The sequence below is a fragment of the Rutidosis leptorrhynchoides genome, chromosome 11, assembly GCF_046630445.1.
Source record: "Rutidosis leptorrhynchoides isolate AG116_Rl617_1_P2 chromosome 11, CSIRO_AGI_Rlap_v1, whole genome shotgun sequence".
Lineage (NCBI taxonomy): Eukaryota > Viridiplantae > Streptophyta > Magnoliopsida > Asterales > Asteraceae > Rutidosis > Rutidosis leptorrhynchoides.
In genome coordinates this window covers 211356877-211375654 of record NC_092343.1, presented here as the reverse complement: position 1 = coordinate 211375654, position 18778 = coordinate 211356877, and the positions used below count along the sequence as shown (strand labels likewise).

Sequence of the window (18778 nt, the reverse complement as noted above, 5' to 3'; positions counted from 1 at the left end):
TACTTCTGAATCGAAAGGACATGTGTTATTTTAAGAGCCACCTTTGAGAATATTATTAAAAGTATCTCTAAGCCTAGTTTTTGATATTCATCGGAAACCCGACCAAATACTATTAACTTGTTAATCCTCGAATGTTGTTATTATTGGCTCTTCTTTTAATGAAGTTGTGAAAGTATTTTGAGTTCTCGTCACCCTCAGTGAACCATTTGACTTTAGCTCTGTTTCAACATTTTTTTTTTGGATTTTTTTTTTCAAACCATTTCCCTTTATCCCCCATCCATTGGTTTCTTTCATTTTCGGTTGATGATTAAGTTTCAACCAACACTTCCCATTGTGAAGTAACAGTACACAAATCTTGGATTTCTCCTTCGAGCCCATTGAGAATCTTGCGGTTACTTTTAATTCGATCTTGACTCTATTATGTTTATTGCGTAGGACACATTCTTGTCTATTAATAGGTGTGGGAGTGTACCAAGCAGTTTCGATTATATTATCTGCATATTTTAGCTCAAACCATAAATAAAAAAATTTGGTAGGTTTGGGTCCAAAATTCGAGAGGAATTCCTCGAGTATAATTGGACAATGATTGGAAGTCCACCTATTTAATGTTTTTGCCGCAAAATTCGGCCAAACTTAGGCCCATAAAAACGATCAATTTTGCTAAGTTTAAGACTGTCATCACTAATTCTGGTGAATTTTTTTTTCTCCGATTGGTATATCGAATCAACATGATGTGTTTATAAAATTGTTGAAGTTAATGGCCCAATATTTATTGAAGACGCAATTAAATTTTTCATGGCAATATCTAACTTCGTTAAAGTCACCACAAAGTAACGCTGGCATATTTTTGTAATTGAAAAGACTATTCTAAAATCTCACTTTCTTTTCATTGGCGTGTGGACCATAAACATTGACAATGGCAATTTTCGTGTTATACCCACCCCAATAACTCTTGACAACTATATAAAATTCACCTTTGATAGCCTCGTTTACGATAAATGAATTAGAGTCCCAAATAAGGATCATACCTCCCGAGTTTCCATTTAAATATTTCTGGATGTATTTGAAATCTGGTGATCCCCATATTGCTTCAACCCAACCGTCTTGACTTTCACGCATTTAATTTCCTGGGGAGCTAAAGAAGCGGGGGATTTTTACGTCGTAGTCTTTTAAGCCAATCGAAATTATCGTTTTTCCCCACACCTCGAACATTTAGTAAAATAACATTCATTGAGAAACATTTTAAATCGATGTCAGTAAGAGACAATTATCGTCCCTTGTTCCAACGAATACCCAATGACTTGCCAAAATATTTGGTTCCAACACTACTATTTTATGTGTTTTTTGAAGCTGCTTTCTGCTTTGAGTCAACAACTTGTTTTCTTGCTGCTACCGCTTGTCTTTTTTTTTTTTTGAAAAGCAAGAAGGACTTATATATCACCACGAAAAGATACACGGATGACCAAAGCAACCAAAGGAAAACCGAATTACAACAAAGAAACACGAAAAGGAATTAAATTACACTAAGAAGATTTAAACTACAAAAGGCCCTAAAATAGAAATTGCAAAGGTTGCAATTAACATGCTAAGGGGCAAGAAAACCATTGAAGCCAATCCAACTTGTGACCTTTAAACCGCCGCGAGATCCATTCGAAGGATAATATTTGAATCTCATTTAGTAAAGATGGAACAGTCTCGAATTTGTTCTTGAAAACTTTTGCATTTCTATTTTTCCAAAGAATGAAACATACAACCCAACCAACCGCTTACCAAATTACTCTCTTATTGTCGTGAGCTAAGTTCCCAAATGTGCCCTTGAAAATATCTTCGAATACGAATAAAGTCGAACTATATCCCCACCAACTTAAAACTTTTGACCAAACCTCCATTGCAACTTGACACGAGAATAGAATGTGTTCCGCCGTCTCAATACCTCCATCACAAATCGGGCATCTAACACTATGAAGATCAATACCCCGTTTATCCAATTCGAACCTTACCGGTATACGACTTAATCTTGCACGCCAAATAAAAACCTCAACTTTTTTCGGGATCAAACCATTACGTAAAGACTCCGAAGGGGTAGAATCACGCGTTAACAAAATGTTATCTAGTAAAACCGAACACGCCTTAACACTGAAAATCCCATTCGAATCCAGCGACCACCTCCACTCATCTTTTCTGCCTTCGACCAGCAAGCTGTTACGGGCCAGATCAGACAACGTGGATAGTTCACCTCTTGTTCGGCCCAACGGTTGATAGGCCCACTCACCATGCCCATTGATGTCGAATTCATCAAGCTTATTACAGATGTTAATTTCTTTGTTTACTTCAAGTCGATACAGCCTTTTGAACTTATCTTTGAGCCTAGCATTACCCATCCAAACGTCATCCCAAAAAGAAGTATCTTTTCCGTCCCCAATCTTGCGAATGAAGGAGTTCGAGAAAGGAACCCCTAAATGATCCACTTGTTTTCCTGCATCACAAATAATATTCCAAAGGCTACGTTTAGTTTCCGGGCAAGCCCGTTGCCAAGCACAAGACCTCCGTAAGTGCCATAAATACTACGGATAACGGTAACCCACAATTTGTTGGTTTCGGTTTTAAACCTCCACCATCACTTACAAAGAAGAGCTAAATTTTTGGATTTTAAAGACATGATATTTAAGCCTCCTTCTTCGTGAGGAAGAAGGATTTTTTCCCATTTAACCCATGACATTTTTTATTGCAACCCGACCCACCCCAAAGAAATTCTGTCTCACACGCTCAAGAGAGTTTAGCACACAAGGAGGGGCACGAAAGAGCGAGAAGTAGTAGAGAGGGAGACTAGAGAGAACCTATTTTACATTAGTTAAAAGACATCCGCTAACCGTTTGTTGAATTTCTCGATAACTGGGGACCAATCATTCAATTTCCTCATCTTATTACCCACAGGCATGCCCAAATACATGAAAGGCAAGTTACCGGCAAGACACGAGCACCAAGACGCAAGCGTTTCAACATCAAGTTTACTAATGCCGATTCCAAAGAGTTGGCTTTTGTTGTAATTAACCTTCAAACCCGAAGCCCTTTCGAAACACTCTAATAAATACATTAAATTTCTAGCGTTACACCGACTCCATTCCCCGAAAAAGATGGTATCGTCCGCGTATTGCAAATGGGAAATAATCGTTTTATCTTTGCCAATCTCCACACCTTTATACATACCTTTCTCCACCGCCACCTTCGTTAAAATATTGAGCCCTTCCGCCGCAATGATAAAAAGAAAAGGCGAGAGGGGATCGCCTTGCCTAACCCCCCTTTTAAGACAAAATTCCTTAGTCGGAGAACCATTAATAAGAATAGAAATGGACGCTGAACTTAAACACGAAAAGATCCACTTACACCATTTACTACCAAACCCCATGCAATGCATTACTTCAAGTAGATAATTCCAACTTAGCGAATCAAAGGCTTTCTCGAAATCGACTTTGAAAATCAAACCGTGCTTTTTGTTGCGTTTGAGATCATCAACTACTTCATTTGCGACCAAAACACCATCAAGAATGTATCTTCCACTCAAAAACGCACTTTGCTCCGAACTGACAAGATGAGGGACCACCTTACGGATTCTAAACGACAACATCTTTGCAACTATTTTATAGTAGCTACCAATGAGACTAATCAGACGATAATCGCTAAAGGATAACGGGTCCGATTTCTTTGGAATAAGCAAAACAAAGGACGCATTACAACCTTTCGATAACTCCCCGAACGTCTAAAACCAATTAATCGCGTTAACTAAGTCCTCCTTGATAATTGGCCAAAACTTTTTAAAGAAGCCCAAATTAAAACCGTCCGGCCCGGGGGCTTTCGAACTACCACAACATTTGATCGACTCCCAAATTTCATCTTCCGTAAAGGGGGCTTCTAGGATCTCGTTTTCGGCCGAGGATATAGATTTACATAACAGCCCCGAAAGGCTCGACCTATTATGGTCGTGCTCCTCAAAGATATTCTTGAAATGATTGTACGCCACATCTTTGATGGTATCCGAATTTTAACACCAAGCCCCGTTAACATTAACCCCACGAATATTGTTTTTATTGAACTTTCTCTTTAAGGAATTGTGGAAGTATTTCAAATTCTCGTCCCCATCGGTCATCCACCTTACTCTAGCTTTTTGTTTCAACATACCTGTTTTCGTTTTTTCTTTTTCCAACCAAGACTTTCTAGATTCAAGCCACTTTACTCTCTCGTCAACATTTAAAGACCCCGATTCAGCTTTGAGTTCAAGATCCAATGCAACCTTTTTAACCTTCTCAAGATCACAGTCAAGATTACCAAAGCGAGTTCTGCTCCATGTTCTGAGATCCTATTTTACTCTTTTTAACTTATTTCTAAACACACAATCTTTTCGAGTACCTGTCAGAGGATCGGACCAAGACTCGGCAATAAACTTTTCAATACCATCCACTAAAAACCACTCGTCAAATACCTTAAACGGTTTGGGCCCGAAGTCAATATCACCATCAGACATCATAATGGGACAATGATCCGAAACACTCCTATCAAGTGCCACCACTTTCCAGTCAGCCCAGTAGTTAAGGAAGTCACCCAAACCAAGAACCTATATAGCTTGCTCATTTTTAACCCATCGTCACTAACCCTAGTGAATTTTCTACCCCCCCAGAGGCAAATCAACCAAGCTATTTCTATCTATGAACCCATTAAACCTCTTAGCCCTTATGTCAAAGAATTCGCAATTAAATCTTTCCGATTTATCCCGAACCTCATTAAAGTCCCCGCAAATAACCCACGACACATCATCAATAGTTAAAATCTTATCTAGAGAATCCCAAAACTTACATTTGTTGAGATCATCAAGAGGGCCGTAAACATTGACAATAATCGAATCGTTTCCAGAGTGTAACCATTTCCCCCGAATAGCAATGAAAAAATCACTTACTAATTCACTAGTGGCCTCAAATACATTTTTATCCCAAGTTAGAAGTTGACCCCCCGATTTTCCCACCATTTCTTTTTGTAAGAAGCCACAATCATTGGAACCCAGAGCCCAAAAAACCAATTATCGGGCAAGGTATGACATTTAGTTTCTTGCAATGCTAGAATCGAAGGCCTTTCACTAAAGCAGAGGTGTTTAACATCCCCGAATTTACTATCTTTCCCGGACCCGAAACCTCTAATGTTCAAAGATATAATCTTCATTAAGCAAAAAAGATACGAATAAAAAAAAAGTGAGCACTTACAAACCATTCTTGGTCCATTTTAGGCCAAGATTAACACCGAAATCCTCCACTCCAATACTACTTTCAGAAATCAATTGATTGACCTCATTCTTTTTGCTGTTTCTTGAAGAAGAAGACTTACTTTTCGAATTGGATTTGGCCTGAGACACTGCCCTATTAGATTTTGCTTTTGATCTTTTACTACCACACGTCACACAATTAATACCCGCAAATTCCGAATCACCTTTGCCTTTCCTGTTAGCTTTTTTTGCGTGGAGAATTTTGGAAGAAGCTTTCCAATTGCCCAAAGAATTCCAACAACAATTTGAAGAATCCGAAGCATACGAACCTTCTTTCCTCACTGTAATCGAAGCCTTTTTCTTACCAGTAACTCCCGTATCAGTAGCCTTGTCGCGTGAATTTGATTGCATAGGAACATCGTGCCCAACGATGTAATCCCTCCCCGAATCACTATTTTCTGATCGGCCAGCACCAGGAAGCACCACCGGATTAATAACTTGAGTTTTAACATCAGGTAGCTGCCCAGTTGGGGGTCCACGAATTGGGCAATCGCACCCGTCATCATCAGAAGAACAATCTGTATGGCCCAAGTCTTTTATGGTAACATTATCTCTTGGATCCACCGGCCCAACAATATTATCATGGGACAAAGGCCCGTTACAATTGTCAACATTCACGAAAGTTGTGATGCCCCATACAAAACCATCGTGTACGAATCATCAATAACATGATCATTACAAGGTCAAATACTATATGCTGTTTCAAAATAAGTTTGCATTCATGAATAAAGGTGACGTCTTAACCAACGTCAAGTATTTAACAACCAAAAGTATGCTTCTACGAATAGCAAACAATAATAGTACGTGACCCATAGGTCGTTACAAATACATCGTTTCAAAACTAATATAGTTTGAATGCAAATTAAACGTTTCATGCGGTGATATCTCTAATAAGCGCAGCGGGAGTCTAAAAAACATGACAACTACAGCGGAAGCAAGCAAACCTTAAGCACCTGAGAAAAACATGCTTAAAAACGTCAACACAAAGGTTGGTGAGCTATAGTTTAAGTATAACAATAATGTAAGGTAGGCCACGAGATTTCAGTGCTTCAAACAGCGTTTCAAAACAGTATGAAAAGTATATGTTTAACCGTGGGCACTTGGTAACTAACTTAACGTAAATAACACCCCCTAAAAGTACATTTAGCGAGTGCGTAAGTTTACGAAGTATTAAACACCCGTTAAATGCTAGCGCTACTAGCCCGAGTGGGGATGTCAAACCCTATGGATCCATATCTAAGATTCGCATTCACCAGTTCAAAGACCAATGACTAAACGTTACCGAGCAAAGGGGAAAGTTTATGCCGTTGTATAACCCACACATATATAAAGTTTAAGTACTCGTGCCTAGTATGTAAATACGTAAAATGCGCATGTATTCTCAGTTCCCAAAATAGTTAAAGTAAAAAGGGATGCTATAACTCACAGTGGAAAGTAGTAAAAGTCGATACGCGGGAATAGTAAGCAAGTAGTTTGGTCCGGAAGGTCCTCAACCTAAGTCAAAAGTTACTAAGTCAGTAAATCATTCCAAAAGGTTTAAAAATATGTAAATTAGGTCTTAAGTACCACCATCATTCATCATTAAACAAAAAGTGTAAAGTAAGTTTTAAGTCAAGACTAGGGTTTGAAATAAAGGCTGATTTCATTCAGTCGCCACGACATCTATACAAACTGAAATGGGGTGAGACCAGTGGCCATGGTTCCATATATGAGTACCCTAGAGGCTGACCAATTTCCAGAACCAAAATCGTCTTCGTTTAACCGTGGTGACAGTTTAAGTGCGAGTAGGTCAGAAATTTCAGCACAACGTTAATAGGGTGTAGTGACTTTCGGGAGGCCATAGATCCTAAACCGTAACTCGGATTAAGATGAGGTCTAAATGAAAAATCATCTAATCGAACCGAACTAACTGAAAATAAACTTTCCAGTAGCCCAGGTAGTCTGATAAGTTCCAGAAACAGTAAGTAAAAGTGTTCCGGTGGGTTCTTGGTGCTTGATGCTCATTACGGTTCTCATCCTTGATGCGTATAGCTTCAAGTGTACAACTCGTTGATGGGTTTGCATCATAATAACCAAGGTTTGACCATCATAACACTAGTGTAAGTCTAAGATATGTAGCACAACTCACTTAAGAGTTGTATGTAGTTTGATGAACCAAAGTTACATCAAGATCTTAGATCCGACACATACATGAGTTCTACTAGTAATATTAAGCTACAAACTTGAAAGTAAACTAAATAATCAAGATCATAAGTTGTAGAACTTAGATCTTAGCTAGATCTTAAAGATCCTCAACTAGAAAGTCTAGATCTAGTGTTCTTAAGTTAGATCCTAAGTTACAAAATTTGGATCTACACTTTAATGAAACCATAAGTTATGAAACTTAGACTTTCAACTTGTAACATGTATATAAGCTTATAAGCTCTTGTTTACAACAAATTTAGAAGACCATAAGCTATAGAAACTTAGATCCAACACAAGTATATGAAGTTGTAACTAGAAAGTTAAACCTCCATGTTCTTGAACTTATAAAGTTAACTTTTAATTTCAAGAAATATGAGATCAAGATTAACTAGTAATACTTGACCAAATTAACAACATCACAACTTTAAAGTACATAAAATGAAGAGATAAACTAAATCTACAAGTAATAAATTCATGGTTGTTCATACTTAGAAAGATTCAAGCCAAGGCTTGATCCTTAAGAAAGTAAACCTTAAGTTTACAAACATGAACATAAGTATGATAATGAAACTTATGAACTTTAAATCTTTAAAACATTTAAGTGTAGAACCATAAACTAGAAAGTTTAGATTCTTTTTCTTGGTTCTTTACAAACAAAAGATGAAAGTAACCAAGATTACATGAAGATACAAGTTAGAAAACTTGATCTTTAACATAAACAAGTAACAAGTAAGTAAACAACAAACAAAGAACAAGTAAATGATGATGAAGATTTTGGTTTCATGAAAAAAGAAAGGAAAGTAAAGCTTGTTACTTACAAAGTTTGAGAGAAAATGTGAGAGAAAGAGAAATGTAAAGTGAAGTGTGTGTGTGTGTGGAATGAAGAATACTAGTGAATAAGTAATACAAAAATAAAAATAAAAATTTGAACTCCCCCCAGCCCTTCTTGGCCGATGGTTTGCAACAGAAAAAGGGGAATCAAATGGTGCTTTCAAGTGTTGGAGAATGGAGTGAGCTTAAAATGATATTAAAGTTAAATGCATGGGAGCTTGGTGCAAGCATGCTTGTGACAAGTCTTCTCATTATTAACTTAATTAATCTAAGGTTAACATTAATAAATTACTAGTAATAAAATGGGCTCACAACTAGTCCATTAAGTGTGTAGGGTGGGCTTCAAAGTCCATGTACATTAATAAAGGCCCAAACTCAAGTATGTAACAATTAAATAAGCAAAGCCCAAATAATTAACTAGTTACATTAGTTAACTAAAAATGATCAATATTAATTGATCATGAATGTAAATAATATTTGAAAATATTATTCGTGAAAAGTACGTGTGTCACAAAGACAAGTCGGACCATGAAAAGTTAAATACGGTAACAAGTAACACGTATAAGAACACGTTTATTAAAACACAAGCATTAATAAAAAATATTAATAAATATACGTTGGAAAATTCAGGGTCGTTATAAAAGTAACCGGGTCAGTGTTATCAACAACAACATTAGGCCCAAGTAAGCCATCCAGTGGTACAGTCCCAACAGGCCTACAAGGTGAAACCACCCCATCAATACCCACCGTCTTATCATTAACTGACCCTATTGTGTTACCTAAGACACCAACAGCTGCAGACACCTTGGGACCCAAAATCTTGGACTTGGACAAATTAGAAGCACTAGTTGTTTCTTGCACATTGGACGAGGTATTATCATCATTATTTGCTTTATCAAAAAGAAACCTAATCCCTATGCAAGAGGACCCGTCATCTTCCACCGGAAAAGAGGACCATCCCTGCTCACCACCACCTGTCGGACCAATCCTAGATCGGATTTCACCATCCTCAAGCTCATCAGAGCCCTCATCACCGGAGAATGTATCGGACACATCGTCGTCATTATAGGACCCCCAATCTGATGATGAAATATTCTCCAAGTCAAGTTCAATTTTCTCATCACTTTCAAGAACACTAACATGTTTGCACCAATCTCCAGCCACCAGTTTTACGACATCATTAACGTGTTCATCATTGAACGTGTGCACAAGGACTTTTCCACAAATTAAATTTTGTCTGCCATGATTTAGATTGCAATTTTTAAATTCAAAAACCATCCCCCACCATTTGGAAATCGAGTTAAAAGTTTTGCAATTCCAGTATGTAAATGGAACTCCTTTAATTTCCAACCAAATTAAACGACTCGGATTGAAGTAGCTGCCATCCCAAAATTTTAATACTTTAAAGCACTTTTTAAAATGGGAATTGCAACCACTCATAATGTTACCAGCAATACTAATATTATCACAAACCAAGAGCACATGCAGACCACCAATATATTTAATGTGAATCCCTTTATACCCATTTGCCAACCCAACGGTTGTAAGAAGATTTAACGTGCCAATATTCTTCAGTTCGCCGATGATAACCCGTTTCTTCATTTCCTCATTCGATGAGGTGCTATCGATCTCAATAGTACGCACCTTTCCAACTTCATTGGTTTTCCACACACGTCTAGTTTTTGTTATCTTTGGCCTTGAATCTCCCCTTCTCGAATCATAAGCTGCACCCCTCCCGGAATGTTGCATGAACTGTGCCGGATTAGAGTTTCTCGTGTTTCCATATACCTCCTTTAGCGCCGGAAAATCATCCCCCAGAATAGATTCAGCCTTATTTGATACCTTAGGCACCCAAACAGAACCTTCAACCCAGGTCACCGAATTGCTTGAAGGTCCGCCAGAGGTCGAAAATGCTCCAGTTGTCACCGAAATTAAAGAACATAAATGATGTTAGTCGTACACCGAAGAACCTTGCGTTAATCGGACCCCTAAGATTACCCTCACCACGATCTCTCTGCTCCGTCGAACGTACCCCATGTGCCTCAATCTCAGAATTTTGTTTCTCTCTCCTCACCTTTTCTCTCTCACACACACACATTTTTTTGATTTTTGAAAAATTAATTGCTACCGCTTGTCTTGGATGCAAGACCATTGATTTTGATTGATTGTGACTTATGGTTTTTTCTAATACTTCTTGTCAAATGTTTAACATGTAGAATCTTTGATTTTCCTTGCCAATTGCTGGTTCCTGCTCACTTTTTGACCTTCTTGTGTTCGATTGTTGTTTTTGAGATTATATTGTCACGTGCTACCCGTTTAAAACTTAAGTCTATCAATCTCTTTTCTTTTGTTTTTTGCTTCAACATGATTTTGGTTAACGATGGATCACTAAATATATTAGAAGGTTTGATCAAGGCTTTCTCAAAGTGTGAATTCGTGGGTGAATCTTTAGATTGAATTACGATGGGTAGAGAAGGTCTGGGATTTTGGTTTGGTTTGATTGCTCCATTGATAATATCAGTTGGGGATAAAGGTTTGTTTATTGGATCAATGGTATTTGTTGGGTTAGAATGATTATCATTATTAGGCTTCACATTTTTCGTTGGTGTTTTGGCATCGAACAATCCGAATCCAAATAATGGTGAAAAGTCATGAGTATTTATAAGACCACTTCCTATGGGTTAGTTATCCGTCATTACCCGCTCATTACCCGTAGTTACCCGTAATGAACCATAGGCACGGTTTAGTTACCCGCATTAGTTACCCGCACTCACCATGGATATAACGGATGTGTTTAGTTAGTTATAGGAATTGTGGGTCCCGGTGGCTTTTTATTGTTGGACTTGATGCTTTATTGCTTGTACGTTGTATATTAAGAGGAGTATTGTTTTAGCCATGATAGGGAGTGTTTAGTTATGAGTTAGTTATAGGATATTAGTGTTGATGTGGCGCTGATGTGAAAGGTTAAGAGGATGAATAGTTTAGTTACGATAGGGAGTGGCCTAAATAAGCCAGGTTTGTTGACTTGGTTTATTGAGTATTCAATCACAAAGAAAATTGTTTCCTTGGTTAATGTGAGGCTAGCTTTTGTCAGCTACTGTGACAGCCTAGTTATGGGCCTGGATGAAATAGGTATATTGTGTTATTTTTATTATTATAATTTAAATACGATATTTAAATTATGAGTAATTTATATGATTTAATTATAAGGAGTGAAATAATAAATTATGAGTTGATAATTTATTATGTGAGCGTAAGAATGTGCTCGTGACGATGATCACAGAAAATATTTGTTTGTGTGATTTGGACCTCGTTATGATTGCTTAATGAGGTACACTGTGTTTTAGATTACGAATATAATACATGTGTTAATTGAATAAAATGACTAAGTCTTACAAAAGTACACGTGTAATCTTATGGTTTAGTTTCCTATTAAAATTGCATGACTCAACCCTTGCTTTAATTTGATTTGATGTTAATTTTTGTCAGCAAACTATACATACATATACGTGGATGCTTATGGTTGATCTTATCATATTAAATAAAATAGAGACTAAATAATTGTGTTTTCATTTGACATCATTTTCCAGCTTAGGAAAATAATCACACACATATGCGACACACAGGGACCAACCAACTTAATTTGGTCTCTTGCTTCTTATACTAATTAGAACCACACACATATTAACACCCTTAATTTTATACTCTGATCTATAAGATTATTATTACTAAGGAAGAAAATACGTGCTTGGCTATTCTTGTGAATTAGCAATCTGAATCAAGGTACGATTTCTATTAAATTGACTTTACAAAATTTTAAGGGTTTTGTGATATTTGTCTGAAATAGGAACTAGTCACTTGAATCTTCATGTATAATGTTTATTTATCAGATTGATAATTGTTACAATTTGTATGTGAGGTATATATGATATATTTATGTTTGTTATGATTGAAACATGTTAAAATCATGATCTAGGATTTTATCCTAAAATTGTGAAAAGTGTTTTTGGTACTTGTTTGATGTATATGATTTAATTTTGCTATGAATTAGATTAAGAACTAGTGAAGATGGTAATTAAGTTTTAGGGTTCATGTGGGTATAAATTGGAGATTTTTGTACTTTGATCCTAAATCTTGTGTATAAGTATTAGATCTTAGTGATTTTGAGTAAGGAATATGTGTATATATGTTTTGTGAATATTTTCTGTTAAATGTGAAGCGCGATTCAACACTTGAACACTTTACTAACTTGAGATATTTGTGATGATTCTCAGGTGATAGACGAAAAGGTGAAGACTCAGTGATATAAGACAACTGAGTGCTTGTGCTTCCAGGTGAGTGGGATTATCTTTATGGATGTGATTATACAGTGACAAGTATAGTGATAAGACTGTGTAATGAGTATGTGACCAGTGCAGTGACTATATGTGATTATGTGCGCACCCAGTGAACGTCGAGGTGTTTTGTGCGACGTGCGTCGAGGTGTTTTGTGCGACGTAAGAGGTCAATGCTATTTACCTTGGTGTCGGGTAGTAGTATTGGGTCCAAGCGTTAATGATTGGTGGTATAGTGTGAATGACGAGTGCGTCACGTCTGGAAGACTATACCAGTGATTCAGTAATGGGAGCTATCTGTATATTCCAGCTTGATCAGCTACGGGTTGCCGGTCCTCTTGTTTATGGCTTTAAGTGATTAGTGACCAGTGCCTTTAAGTTGTGCTTGATGCTTGTAGTGATATCCACCTAGATATTTCCATTCACTTAGCGTTATGCTAATTCCCCCACAGTGTTTTGCCCTGCAGGTGTGTATTAGCAATTTTTTGGTGGGTTTTGCAAGGCAAGTGAAGATATTTGACACAGTGTATAACTCTGATGTTTTATAATAATCTATATGGTCAACTGGTTTGTATTAATAACGTAACACCTGTGATTTCGTGTAATCATATTACTATGTAGTAATATACGATGTGTAAACTTTAAAGTCTTCCGCAGTGAGTGTTAAAAAAAAATGTGTATGTAAAAAGTACGGTGTTACAATTTGGTATCAGAGCGTAGGTTTGGCAGTATGCACACTGTGTAAGTGACTTACTCCCAAACTTATGAAAGTGTCGTGTCAAACATCCGAGTGGGGAATAAGTGAATGTAGAGATATGTGCCTAGGTGATTGTGCTTAGTGATAGATGCTAACAGGTTATCAACTAAGATTTTGTGAGATGATATGTTTGCAGACAGGTATGGCTGACCAGACCAGAAATAACAATGCCCCTGTGACTCCCGGACCCGGAATATTTAGAGCGCCATCAGTGGAACATAGTCCCGAAAGTGATCCAGATGAATATGTTCATCAGCTAGAAAGTCAATTACATGAAACTCGTGAAAAGGTAAAGGAATTGGAGGCCCACATCAGGCATTTAGCTGTGGTGTCTGAAGCTAATGATCCACCGATACCCCCAGGGTTTACTGGTACTCAGTATACATCTGGCCCATCGGGTAGTGCTTCTCAACCATTCCAGTCTCAACCTCAAGTTATACCTTAAGTGCCATATCAATCTTCCCAACAATATCAGTACCCTCTTCAATATCAGTACGCTACAACGAATCCATTTCAAACTCCTATGTTTCAGCAAGTGGTGAAGGAGAAGAAAAAGTGTACGTTCAAGCAGTTTATGGACTGCAAGCCCTCTGAGTATACGGGTCATCGCGATCCGATTGTGACAATGAATTGGCTAAGGGAAGTTGAACGGGCACTGAAAGCCTGTCAATGTGAACCAGAATTGCGGGTAACTTATTTTCATAACCCGTCCTAATCCATCCGAACGAAGTCCATATCGATTATAAACGATTCATAATAGTTGATTACATCGCGAGGTACTTGACCTCTATATGATACATTTTACAAACATCGCATTTGTTTTTAAAAGACAAACTTTCAATACATCGAAAGTTGACGGCATGCATACCATTTCATAATATATCTAAACTATAAATGACTTAATAATAATCTTGATGAACTAGACGACTCGAATGCAACGTATTTTGAAATATGTCATGAATGACTCCAAATAATATGAGCAAATGCACAGTGAAAGATTTTTTTCATACCTGAGAATAAACATGCTTTAAAGTGTCAACCAAAAGGTTGGTGAGTTCATTAGTTTATCATAAATAATCATTTCAGATAGTATATTAGACCACAAGATTTCATTTTCATAAACAACATTCTCGTATCAGGCATTTCGCAAACTGCATAGAGATAAAAATCATTCATATGGATTGAACACCTGGTAACCGATGTTAACTTAATGCATAGAATATCCCCAAAACAGAACCTCTCGTCTGTATAATAATCTCGAAGTACTAAACCATTCGTACCCCGAATGGGACTTGTCAAGGTCCATAGATCTATCTTTAGAATTCGCGTCAATCAGGGGCCATTTCCCTAAATTCTTAGGTTACCAGACTTGAAGGGCGATATTCGGTTTAATAATCCAACCATAGAATGTAATTTTAAGTACTTGTGTCTATTTCGTAAAACATTTATAAAAGCAGCGCATGTATTCTCAGTCCCAAAAATATATTATGCAAAAGCATTTAAAAAGGGAGCAAATGAAACTCACCACACTGTATTTTGTAGTAAAAATACATATTACGACATTGAACAACTGAACAATGCAGGGTTGGCCTTGGATTTACGAACCTATATCATTTGTATATTTATTAATATTTATAGTTGTAATTGAACACATATATATATATAAATAAATGTATTAGTTATATCATTTTTATGTTAATAATATGTATATGTTTTTATATGTTCATTTTGTATATAATAAAAGTATTAAATTTTTGTTATGTTATATGTGTTAAATATATATATATATATATATATATCTATGTATTTCATTTGTTTATCGAAAACAGTAGTTCTATTTACACTAAATTAATATTAGTAAAAATCATGATAATAACATTAATAATATACTTATGTTAATAATAACTTTATTAGTGATAATAACAATGATATTAATAATGATACTTGTAAAAATGTTACTTTTACTGTTTAAGATAGTTATGATATTAATGATTTACTAATAATAATAATAATAATAACTTTATTAAAAATGATAATATTAATAATAATAATGATATGGTTAATAACGATACTTTTGTTTAATAATAATACTAATTACTTTAATAGTTACAAAAGTGATACTAATACTAAAATAATGATAACTTGTATTATTTTCATATTAATAATCCTAATCATAATGATAATAATAATAATACAACTATTAGTGATAATAATAATAAAAATAACCAATTTATTTATAACACTTAATAATGATAATACTATTACTTATAAAATGAGACTAATACTAATTTTAATGAAAATAATAATAAATTGTGTTATTTTCATAATGACACTAATAATAATAATCATAATAATAATAGTAATCCTTATATTACTTAATGATATTATTTAGTAATAACAAAAATACTAATAATATTAATCTTATTATTTATGATAACAACAAATATTAATACCAATAACAATAACATTAATAATCTCAATAACAATAATGATAGCAATAATCGATAAATTGAGAGAACAGAACTTTCTTCCTTTATTTTTCTATAAAAATCGATAAATTGAGAGCTGTAAAAGGTATTGGAAAATGATAGTTGATACTGTAAGGTGGGATGGATTACTTATCAATTGAATTTAGTCGATTACTATACAAATTGTAGTCGTCAATAATTATACAGGAAGTAGAATAAATAAAAAAAATATATAAAGTTGATCGTGAGTGCTAGCTGAATCTTGGAGTGTTCTGTTGATTGAATTGGTAAATGGTACGAATTCTAAAAAGCAGAAATAGTTCGACAATTATAGGAAACAGATTTTGGTTCCTAGTTCTTGTATATGGTTTTCTTTTATAATTGATAAATAAATAATTAAATAGATTAATATTATTAATAATAACTTTATAAATCATAATGATAATAATTAGTAATAACATTAACAATTATGATAATAATACTAGTCATCATTAACAATATTAATGACCAATTGTATTATTTATATGTTATTATTAATAATTACTTTAATAATAATGGTAATTATATTTTTAAAAAAAATAATGTTAATAATAATAATAATATTATAATATAATATTTATAATAATAATAACACCAAAATAATACAAGTAATGATGATATAATAAAAATGATAATAATTAATAATAATCATCATAGTACTATACTAATTACTAACGATAATAATATTATTAGTAATATAACAATTTATATATATATATATATATATATATATATATATATATATATATATATATATATATATATATATATATATATATATATATATATATATATATATATATATATATCAAGTTTCATATTAGTAGGTTATATTTATAATTACTAGTTTTTGATATTAATGTTGAAAGTAATATTACTATAACAACTATTTTTTTAACTTATACATATTATTATACATTATTATTTATGTTATATTTACTAATTATATAATATATTCATTTGAGTGTTACTATTGTGTAATTAATATCTTTTGAAATCATAAAATTAATATATATAAACACATTTTAAATACACGTTGTATGTTATTTATATATCTAACAATCAATATTCCATTTCACGTTCTTTAAAATAATTAAGTCCTTTTATATCAAAAAACGTTTTCAAACGTTTGAAATTAAATCCATTGATTATTATGAAGTTTAGTCTTCCACTAACCTTTGTCTAATTCTCTTTATTTGACACTTTGTCCTCATATATATATCACTTTACTAATTAGTCCAAATATCGTTTAAAAGGATCTATTTCTCAAATCAATGTGGACCTCGTAACAGAGACCCGTATTCTTATCATAATGTATTAGATAATTCAATCATTTGATTTTATCTTTTAAATTCCATCGAAAAATATATTGAAACAATTACATTCATATAAAGTATTATGCATTTAATATTTTGTTAATGTCTTTAATTACTACTTATATACCATATGATTATATATATGCATATCAAGTTAAATATAATAGTTCGTGAATCGTTGGAAATAGTCGAAGGGTAATTGAATACATGAACGTCGTTTCAAAATTTTCTAGACTCAACATTACATACTTTGCTTATCGTATCGAAATCATATAAAGATTAAGTTTAAATTTAGTCGGAAATTCCCGGGTCGTCACAGTACCTACCCGTTAAAGAAATTTCGTCCCGAAATTTGAGTGAGGTGGTCATGGCTAACAATAAAAATGTTTTCATGATAAATACGAGTTGATAATTGGAGTTTTATCATTATTGAGTAATGCAGATAAAATAATTCGATTATTCGAAGCGTAAGTGAAGTTATCACAAAAGATTGAGATAGAGATTTAACTTTTGATGTAGTCAGGGTTGAATTTAGAAAATAAGGTGCGTCTTAACTTTTGAAGTAGAGGGTTGAATTTCGGAATTCAAGGGATTCAAAAGAATATATTGGAAATCTATAAGATCTGATTCTTCGAGATTTAAGGAAATTAGGATCTCTTTCACTAAATGTGATGATATGTCTCGATTTTCATTATAAAATTATCTTTTCCGTTCCATTAGTTTTCACCACTTCTATACTCAATTCCTAAATTCAAAAGATTGTGAAAATGCTTAATCCAGTTCTGATCCATGTCCTTATCCTGACTATCGCAACAATCATTCTCCTTTTCCAACTTCCATCGAGGGAATCTGTTTACTTCTGCTTCGCCCTTGGGGTTATAATGCTTTTAATTCTCCTGTGTCTTTATGTTGCGATAAACATTGATATACACGGTTTGTAATTTATGTGTTGTTATCGGGTTTTATAGCTTCCATTATATTTCGATGTCCCTGCTTCTGTTTCCTATAATCATTGTCATCCACAGTTAATGCTCTCTCCTATTTGCTGTGATTTATACCCCCATTTCTATTTTGGAGCTTCATGCTTTTGTTTTCTTTTCCCGACTTTAAGTCAACCGAATAATGGTCCAAAATTCATAGATATAAATTTCAGAATGAACATAGTTAATGTTCTAAAAAAGAAATGGTAATAGCACAATCTGACTTGTCAAATTACCAGGATTCAAGGGAAAAAATAGAACTATCAAGAAAATATATTCTCGATACGTTTGGGGTTAAAATAGGATGTAAGATTCGTGTAACATGGCACATGATGACCTTATAGTATGTGAATCATCATGTTCCATTAGAAACTCAGCATGACTTACTGTAATATAATCACGTTGATCAAGTGTCATTATATTATACTAACTCATGCTTCAGCTCCCAACATTACTTCAAAAACATTCATAATTTAAACTTGAAGGTTTACAAAAAATAGAAACTAAACAGTTTCCTTTAAGGTGTAATACAGATGACGTGAAAAGATATCTGATTTCAGA

At 34.3% G+C, this 18778-nt stretch overlaps 1 protein-coding gene across 1 annotated transcript; it reads right to left on the bottom strand.

Annotated features, from left to right (window-relative positions):
• Positions 1-1766: 1766 nt before the first annotated feature.
• LOC139875386 (uncharacterized) lies at positions 1767-5017 on the bottom strand. The gene is made up of 5 exons (XM_071862722.1): positions 4665-5017; positions 4364-4547; positions 4154-4297; positions 2871-3757; positions 1767-2544 (listed from the first exon to the last, which is right to left on the bottom strand). Exons 1-5 carry the CDS (start codon positions 5015-5017, stop codon positions 1767-1769), a joined length of 2346 nt encoding a protein of 781 aa, XP_071718823.1.
• Positions 5018-18778: the final 13761 nt, after the last annotated feature.

Bases quoted from the DNA above. Each gene is read 5' to 3' on its own strand.
- LOC139875386 (XM_071862722.1), bottom strand. From the start codon at position 5,017: ATGGTGGGAAAATCGGGGGGTCAACTTCTAACTTGGGATAAAAATGTA. The intron at 4,298-4,363 runs GTAAAATAGGAT...GATCTTGAGAAG, and splicing joins TTAGAAATAAGTTAAAAAGA to GTTAAAAAGGTTGCATTGGA. The intron at 2,545-2,870 runs GTTAGCGGATGT...GCACTTACGGAG, and splicing joins ATCGAGAAATTCAACAAACG to GTCTTGTGCTTGGCAACGGG.